Genomic DNA, 9,602 nt, shown 5'->3' with positions numbered 1-9,602 from the left:
TTAAACAAAAATTCTCTTAAAGATCGAAGCGCAGTCTTAAACGTTTAGAGAGTGAGAAACACGCAGAACGCAATTCTAGGCCATTCATACGCCTAAATGTGAAGATGTTACACAAAAATTCTTATTACAAAGCCGTATACAAGATGTATGAGAGAATTTTTAAACTTTGGCTTATTCATGCACCGTTTAAGCTAAACGCCTTTAGAACAACCGCTCCCAGAAAGTTTGTTAATTTTTTTCTCCTACTGACACTAGAACAAATTCAGCATAAACTTAACATCTCCCACTTGCGTTGAAAAATGAGGGTAGCTAAATGGGTAAGAAGCACTTGTATGGCTTGTCGTGACGCAAGAAATGCTTTTTTATTATTATTTATTAATAAAATATTACGTATTATTATCATCGTTATTTTTTCGTATCACAGATGAATAATATTTGCCCAAAATAAAGACAAACACGTGTCAATATAATAAAACATCCTTATGTTATAGCTATACGCCATGTAAATAAAGATCATACCTCAGAGATCTCTCAAACGTTTCTTCTTCAAACGAAAATACTGATTCCTCCTGTGAAAATTAGAACGTTTATAAGCTTATTAAAGTACTGCTTTAATTCCCGATTTCCATTTCATTCTTAAAATCACAGAACCGTCCAAAAAAAAATAACTAATTCATACCTTATAAGAGATCTGAGAACCATTAGAATTCATATTCCTGGACAGAGGGGAAAGAAAAAATGCATGAATAATGTTAAAAAGTTTTTAACAAAAATTCCCTTAAAGATCGAAGCGCAGTCTTAAACATTTAGAGAGTGAGAAACACGCAGAACCCAATTCTAGGCCATTCATACGCCTAAATGTGAAGATGTTACACAAAAATTCTTATTACAAAGCCGTGAATTGACGTTGAACGGGCGTTTGGATTTGCGCGCGCGTTTTTATTAGCGCATGCATTTACTTTGTTCGTTGCGCTGAGCTGCCTTATTTTTTGTATAGTTTTGATTTCCATTTCTTAAATCAAATTTCAAAACCAGTTTACGTTATCACTTTCGACGGTGAACTAAATTAGCTTCCTTCCGAAACAGAAGCGGAACTGTGTAAACACTTTTCTCTGTTTATATTTTATAAATTAAGCCACTTAATAATACGCAAAATGAATTAAAACAAAAAATATATGTAAACCACAATTATTTTTACACTAAACAATAAAATGTTAAATATACTTACATATTTTCTCGATAATTTCAATATAGAATATTGAACAGCAATATAACAACGCTTTTGAAAACAATTTGCAACGAATTAACTTCGCGAAATGTGAACCTCTCGAAAAATTTCGACAAGTGAGCGGTCCTTTGTTGACGTAGATAATTACTACTTTTGCGCCCGCGAGTTTTGGTGAACAAGCGAGACATTGAGTCAGCGTTCGTGAATATTGAGAATGTATATTGAAAATGTTATAATATAAATAAGTACATATAAATATGTTGTGTAATTAGGTACATGCTAAAGTATGTAGTTTAAAATCTTGCGGTAATGTACAACGATTTCTTAAGCCTCGTTGACTCTCATTTACACCAAAGCGTTCGAAAAGTGCCTATAACATACTTAGTGATTCCCTCTTCAAAGGCGAGTTATCTAAACCCATTTTAGCCAAACATCAGATTTACAGTCCTGTTTGTCGTTTTACATTAGGCCACGTTAAAATGATTTAAAAAGTTAGAGCTATAGAGTTGTTAAATTCAAAATTATAATGTATATCTTCAGAATGTGTGCAAGGAAGAGGTTCTGTTTTAAAACATTCGGCGGATTATATAAACTTATTCTTAGATTTTATATTTTTAGCTTTAGGAACCTATCTAAAGGTCTGTACCAATTGTGGCATCGTCTAAGTTATTTTGCTGCGACTTTTCACTCGTGAGTAGGTTCATTTCAAGATTGCGATTTTTGCCTGTGCTCTTTTTCCGGAAGAACTTTAGCAGTTGTTGTCTTGTCGAAGCACGTAAAATAACGAAAAATATAAACACGAACGTTCCTTGAAGTGAGTTGAAAATGCAAAACAAATACTGGAACAGGAGTTTAGCATCATCATTGACGAGAATGCCAAAAAGCCAAGTCAAACCATGATCGCTATTCCTTGTCTAGCTTGCTGAAAACCCCGATGTTTTGCGATCAGAAGTAACTGTGGTACCGGAAGTAAGCAATGAATACATGATAAGGCAGAAAGCCACTGTATTACCAACAAAGATCACAACGGCTGGAGTGAAAAACGCTATAATGAAAGGCAAGCCTTGTAGTCGAAAGCTGTAAAAGGGTAAGAAACAATTTTTGAACGCATATACAGATCGATAAAAAGGAAACTATTAAATGTTACAAATTGCTCCTATGTTTAAAAATAAAATTGAAAAAGAGAAGGTACAGAAGCACGCCGAAGTACCGAATCTCTCAGAATTTCTATTATTTCAGTCTATGATTGAAGTGCTGCCATTGAGCAATATATACTAAAGTACTCCTTACCTATAGCCTTTCTAATTTTCCCTTAGGGGTTATAAATATTTTTGACAAAAACTTACCGCAAGCAAATAAACAGCACCTCATTATCAACTTGAAAGGCGACGAATAAGGAAACACTTTGATAAAACCGAGATACATATTAAACCCTTCCATGGCTATCCACAAGAATGCTGCTAACAAGAAGTAATGCAAGGCGACTGCCACTGCTCGACAGCCAGATACTGGTGACGTTTCCAGCAACCCGGCATACACCAGGAATACAATTATCAGCAACGACAAAGCAATGCAGAAATTTCGCAAAATCTGGCTTGGAATTTTTGTGCCAAGTTCTCGTAAGTATTCGTTACGACTTATGAGTTATAAGCGAAATAGTCTCACAAAACAGTTTGTAAACAAAGAACAACAATCATAGCTATACATACACAGATGCTTATATAAGACATGAACGTGTAGGTTGGAAGAGTTAATATCGATTCATTATTCTTTTTATCAACTCATTATTCTTAAGTCCGTTTCACTTGCGATTTTTGCTGCGATTTTCCTCTTTTGCTAGATGTGAATTAGTGATTACGAATGCTCTGATGCCTCTAATGCCTTTTATTTGAACATCAGTAACAAGCTCACTCGTTCACATCTATCAAAAGAAGAAAATCGCACTAAAATCGCAAAACAGATGGCTAGCATTCGTGAAGGAAATAATTTTCGTCTGCCAGACTGGAAGTGTTGACAAGCTTCAGTTGAGCCAGCAGATTGATAACGAAGATAAACTAAAATTATGAGAAGCCGGGTACGTTGGAGGACAGGTAGGGATAGTTTGTCTGTATCAAGGTGTTGAGAGACGGGGGCAGCATCAGATCAACTGAGTGGCTGTACTCTCTATCCCGGTGTGGAGGACTTACCACTGTCATACTTATACTCATAATATTGATAACATTCGAATCTGTATTCAGCTGGAATTCAAAAGTATATTTTTTACGCGGTTGATTTGTGGGAAGGCCAACTTCACAAAGATGTTTTGCTAAAGCCAAAACAACTTATAATTTCTCTCAATGGCACAAGGTATACAAAATACATGCTAAGCACCTTATGAGTCGGGAGTTTATTTTTAGATGTACGGACTTTCATAAAGTCAGTATCGGCCTAATAAATTGAGAAAAATCTTGTAAATAAAATAAAGCTTGGAATTTCCGCATTACACGAAAATGGTTTCAAGAGTAAACATGAAAAATATTAGATATAATGTCAGGAACATACAATAGCAGTCAAGTCATAGTATTTTCAATACGATTAAAACTAACTTTAATAATTATACATTCACGTACATTGTGCTACTTAATATATTCCCTCCCTTCACCCCAATTACAATGTTGTGGGAGAGAATCGAAATTAATTAATATAGGATTAAAACATCTAACTTGAAATTACGATATCGTATATGTTGTTTCGAAAGTTTGTATATTTATAATTCCGTCTGGAGAATTCGATGGGTAATACTCCCTCCCCGGGATGACATATCTCTCGGGGACAATTTCTGTATGAATGGAAAGTTTACATAAACAGCGGTTACACATCTAAACCAGCATTAAGTGTTGGATTACGTATTGGGTTCGATTCTTATGATGAAATATGACTCATTTTTTTCTATTCTTTTTCGAGCTAATCTTTGGTTTGGTGTCAACATGATCTTTCGCGCGTTCAGAATCGGATTCGTTAGTCTTCTTGGAAGAGGTTGAAATAACTGATACATCAAGGCTTTTGTTAGAAGATTTTGATTCACTCGTGCCTGTGGAAGCCGTATTATTATCAATATATCCCTTGTTGAAAATGAAATGAAAGCTGAATTTCTTCTTTTTAGGTTGGCCTTCACGACTTTCAGATACGATTTTGCTTTTGACGAGTTTCTTCAGTTGGCGTCTTGTCCCAGACGAAAAAACAACAAAAAAGAGGAAGACAAACAGGCCTTGAAGCGTGTTGAAAATGCAAAACAAATATTGAAACCCTGGTTTTGCATCACCAATCGCGAGAATACCGAAAAGCCAGGTCAACCCGAGCAGCACCACAATCGCTATTCCCTGTTTAGCTTGCTGAAAACCCTTTTTCTTGCGGTCAGAGGTGACTTTGGTACCGGAAGTAAGCAATGATCGAATGATGAAGCAATAAACCACGATATTGCCAACGAGGATAAGAATAGTTGGAGTCAAAAACGCCACAATGAAAGCAACGCCATGTAATCGACAACTATAAAAGTAAATTTTATTTGTGAAACAATCTGCAAATCTCCTTTTGCGTATGGTTTAGTGGTAACACGGGAATTTAATTCGCTTATTGAAATAAAACTTGGAACACTACCTTGTTATTCTTATAGTTAATTCATAGAACAATTATTTAATGGTTTCCGTAATTCTGTGTTTGGATGGCCTGAACCAAACACTTTGGAATGTTACTAAGCAGTAAGCATTACCAGAAATTGGTGACATATATATATAATATATATATATATATATATATATATATATATATATATATATATATATATATATATAATATAATATAAATAATAATATATATAAGTACACCCGTTTGCAAAAACGTTGGCCGCAGATAGATAGATAGATAGATATACTCGAAGTCTAATTAGAATTGCATATGATTACGTTTGCATGGGATTTCAATCATATTACACAACATATGCAATTCTATAATTAGATCTCGGGTATCTATCTATATATCTATCTGCGGCCAACGTTACTGCAAACGGGTGTATATATATATATATATATATATATATATATATATATATATTTTGCCCAAAATAGTAAAGATTATGCAAATCACCATGTTGCAAATTTCTGGCCATCCAATTGTTTAGGCCATCCAAACCCAAAAAGCAGCATAAAGTAATTGTTAAGCATTAGCAAACAACTCCATGCAGGCAGGCTTTATATTTGAAACTAGAACTACCATTATGGGGTTTAATCATATTTTATTGTGCATTAACTAAGTCTATATATACTTACTAGGTTTCGTCTCCATATTTATCAATGGCAGCTATCATTGTTATTACTACGATCAATGTAGGGGTACCTAAAACAATGCCGTAAAATTAAAACAACTATAAAAAAGTAGTAATACTTTTTCACGCTATACAAGAAAGACAATGACGATATGATTATATTGAAGCTTATATATATGTTATAATTTTGAAGATGAATCGAAAATGTCTGCAGTAGAATTTCTCCTGTACCAAGCTTGCCTTACGATATTGTCATTTGCTAATAAATATTTTAGTATCCAAGTCGTCAAGCAAGCTACGCCACTGTTTTTTTTTTGTTTAAACCAATTTGTCTTGAAATTTACCCCATGCAAACAGACAGCACTTTGTGATAAACTTGGGTGGATGTGAATCAGAGAAGACAATTACAAATCCCCGATACATGTTATACGCTTCTACCGCCATCCAAAAGAATGTTGCTAACAGGAAGTAATGAAGGGCAATTGCCGCTGCCCGACATCCGGCCAATGTGGACGTGTTTGATCTCTCCGCAGCGGCCAAGAATACGATAATCGTTAACGATAAAGCAACACAGAAGTTTAGCAAGATCTGGCTTGGAGCTTTGGTTCGGAGATCCCTAAGTTGAGAAAAAGGAAAAATTTAAATCCATTGCGAATGTGAATGTGAAGGAAATGAAACGTTTAAAATGGATTTTTTATGTTCACTTTGGGTGATCTGAATTTCACTGTTTTTTTGTATAGAAAGGTTTCTGGGTTCAGCAAAATTCGTAGAAAACTAATATAATTCGCGATGTACAGTGTTCTTGATATTTCATACAAAGTCGTAACTGGCTTTTGTATTAATAGGTCTATAAACATTATAATCTCCCACAAATGTCAAGCGCTTGCCCCCAAAATGATTTAATATTAATCTGGTATTCGCAGTCCTTTTCGTAGTCAAGTCTATAATATAGCCAAGGCTAGTAATCAACAACCTCGTTCCCAGGGCCTTTTGGGACTTTAGGAAAAGCCCTGGGATCGGACGTTCAAAATACCCACAATTCGTGGGTATTTTTAATACGTACAATTTATCATAAAATTTTGCCTAATATTTTCCGAATTGATCTACGGATAATATTGCACCATTAAAGTATATCGGAATTGCACTAATTTGGAATAATTACAAATTTTTAATGACACATCAATTAGGAAAAATCCTTTAACCAATCAAAAGTCCGAAGCGGCTGGCCGATCCGAGGGCCTTTTACCCCAAACCCAGAATCAAGGAAAAAGCCCTGGGAATGAGGTTGAATAATTATATGATCCAATTTTAAACCATTGTTAGTGAGATATTAATGCGAAATTAATTATTGATTTGCATGCATGATGAAAATGTAGTATATGAATCAATTTTCGAAACTCACCTTAATATTAGTATCACGATTATTGTCAAAGCAAGTCCAATTAATGATAGTGCACATCCAACGTAACTTACTACACCAAGTATTTTATAATGTGCAGTGATCTTCCCTGGATTGATATCCTAAAAAATAGATTTAGAACTTTAGGAACAAACATAAAACACCGCTAGTTGCGGAATATTCGTTTCCTTCGGTTTCAACGATATAATGATTGATAGATGCCAAATAAATGACGTTTTCAAGCCAAATTCTGGGTATATCAATAATTTAAGTCTGATTGTATGAATGTGGCTAATAAAAATTAAAGAAAATTCAGTGCGAACTTAGAAAGGAGGCCTTGGAGAATTTTTGGTATCCTATTAAACAATTTTTAATTAGCCATCAATCAACGCACGTGCGTTTTGTAAAGACTTAAACCATGCGGGAGAATCGAAGAAGGCAGTAGGGAACGCTAAAATAAGAAACGAGTAATCCCGGAATTCCTGAAACTAGAAGCAAGAAAAAACGCATGTACAATTTTAAATCAAGAAATTGTAAAAGCGAGAAACTTCGCAAAAAGGAAATGCAAAGAGCCGGATTCTCAAAAACAAGGACGGCAAAGACGAAAATTTGTTTCATATACGCTTTTCTCCCCGAATGTTTAAAAGATTTACACGTTTATCATTTCTTTTCCTGATTATTGCGGTTTTTTGTGTTCCTTGATTTAAATATTTTAGCGTCCCTCATTCCCTTCTCCAATTCCCTGTTCCAGCTTTTAAAGATAGCCGTTTCAATTATCATAAGGGAAATTGAATATACTTTTCACTGAAACTAATATAGATCGAGGTATGAATCGATAATACTCTTACCATCAACATTGCAAAGTTAGTAAAGTGATTGCAACTACAAAGCACTCTTCCATCCTCAAGAACGCGTTCAAACTTGCAACCGTCTTGTGACCAATCTCCTATGCTGAATTCCCAGTAAGAGCACAAAGTGCTTTTTGTGTCCCCTGGTTCAATCATTGGCAGGGCAATATAACCCGGGACTCTCAAATTTGCCACAGTTAATCCTTTAACACTCCCAGCAATCACAAGACTATTCAAGCGGCTTTTGGTCCTCGTAGTATCCGTCAATGATACTCTAAAATACTTTGTGTCTGTATAGAGAACAAAAATGGCTGTCGCGTTTCTCAAACTGTTGTTAGCGGCAGCTATCGATCCGCTCATTATTGCTTTGGGGATTATGATAGAAGGGGCTGAATTTTGTGAAGAGCTATAATTTAATTTCGTCGACGTCCTTTCCGTTTCCATCGACCTGTTGGTAGTGCCTGAGAAATTAAGCCCGCTGAAGTTTTGCGCCTGCACGACCTGCAAGTTAACTTTGAAGTTTTTCTTGACAGATTCTAGGTTGCCTTCTGGACCGATAACCAATGATTCTGCGAAGTTGTTTATAGCAGTGACAATCCTGTAAAGAATAAAAATATTTTTTGCAGATGGTGCTTAACACATGCACCAGTCGAAGAAATGCGGAATAAGGATAAACAGGGAGCGCGAAGCATGCCAAATTGAAATTGAACAAGTGTGAGGGGACTCTCTACTTCATTAAGTAATTACGACATTGCCCTGGCATACCTAGCATGCATTACTCAGTAAGAAGCCTAGTAAAAACTGATTCCTGCTTCGTGGATGGCACTATCCGGTTTTCGTGAACTACTATCATGAACCACTCACATGCATGCACGCATGATCAATTTGTCTATCGTGTATACCTTGACGAAGAGTTCTTCTCCTGTTGACCTTTTAAGACATTCTCTAACTTTGCGTCCAAAACGTTGTCTATTGTGTTGAAAAAACTATCGAGAATCTAAAAGGTATTAAGTAGTGGTCAGTGAACTGAAATAAGACTGGAACGGTCACTCTCTGACTTTATCTTATTAATTAGTGAAGCCAAGATGGCGGAACATGAAGCCTTTCTTGTAGGAATGATCCAGGCCTCTGGCGCAGGTAAAATCATAATTTCAAAGGTAAAATCATAATTGCCTCCATTTTATCTACGAGATTTTCGCGTGGTGGCCTGGATCATACATATAAAAAAGGCTTCATATTCTGCCATCTTGACTTCAAACTTTCAGTGGTCTTATTTCAGTTCACTGGTAGTGGTTGATTAAAATAAACTCGCTTCTCGGGCCCAAAGTTGTGCGCTTCTCGCCCTGGGAAGGAAGCCCAGCTCATCTGAGATACAATCTGAAATATATCGTTTATCTCACTGAGGTCAAGGAACTAGTAAAGTCGAAGTACAATATCGAAGTCCTCACAATTTGACGTCATGAGGCACCTCAACATTATCCGAATTATCATGCAGCTGGAGTCTTCAAAACGAATAATAGTATAAAGAGCAAGAAATAACTATCTTATTTACAGTTGAATGAGAAAGAAATGTGTTTCAGCAGGAAAATGGGAGAATTTGAAGTTACTTTCGTTGTCTTGAAGACTACTACAATTCACGAGCACTATACAGAGGGGGGGCAAGGGGGGGGTCTTGTCACGAAATCACAAAGGTGTTTTTAAGATTTCACGAATCACGAAGAAGATCATTTCATTTTTACCACTTTGCAGCGGAAAGACTGGGAAATTAGGCGGAAAGCTACTGTTTTGATTATTTAACCTTTAGTTTAGTTGGGGACAAGTATTTAA

General features: G+C 35.8%; 1 protein-coding gene across 1 annotated transcript; it reads right to left on the bottom strand.

The window, feature by feature from the left end:
• Positions 1-3,833: 3,833 nt before the first annotated feature.
• LOC114534683 (adhesion G-protein coupled receptor G2-like) lies at positions 3,834-8,185 on the bottom strand. The gene is made up of 5 exons (XM_028556156.1): positions 7,776-8,185; positions 6,931-7,049; positions 5,873-6,144; positions 5,533-5,599; positions 3,834-4,753 (listed from the first exon to the last, which is right to left on the bottom strand). The coding sequence occupies exons 1-5, from the start codon at positions 8,133-8,135 to the stop codon at positions 4,147-4,149; spliced, it is 1,425 nt and encodes a 474-aa protein (XP_028411957.1). The 5' UTR covers positions 8,136-8,185; the 3' UTR covers positions 3,834-4,146.
• Positions 8,186-9,602: the final 1,417 nt, after the last annotated feature.

The sequence above is a fragment of the Dendronephthya gigantea genome, unplaced genomic scaffold (genome assembly GCF_004324835.1).
Source record: "Dendronephthya gigantea isolate DGI-Jeju-01 unplaced genomic scaffold, DenGig_1.0 000104F, whole genome shotgun sequence".
NCBI lineage: Eukaryota > Metazoa > Cnidaria > Anthozoa > Malacalcyonacea > Nephtheidae > Dendronephthya > Dendronephthya gigantea.
This window is presented reverse-complemented; position numbering and strand designations above follow the sequence as displayed.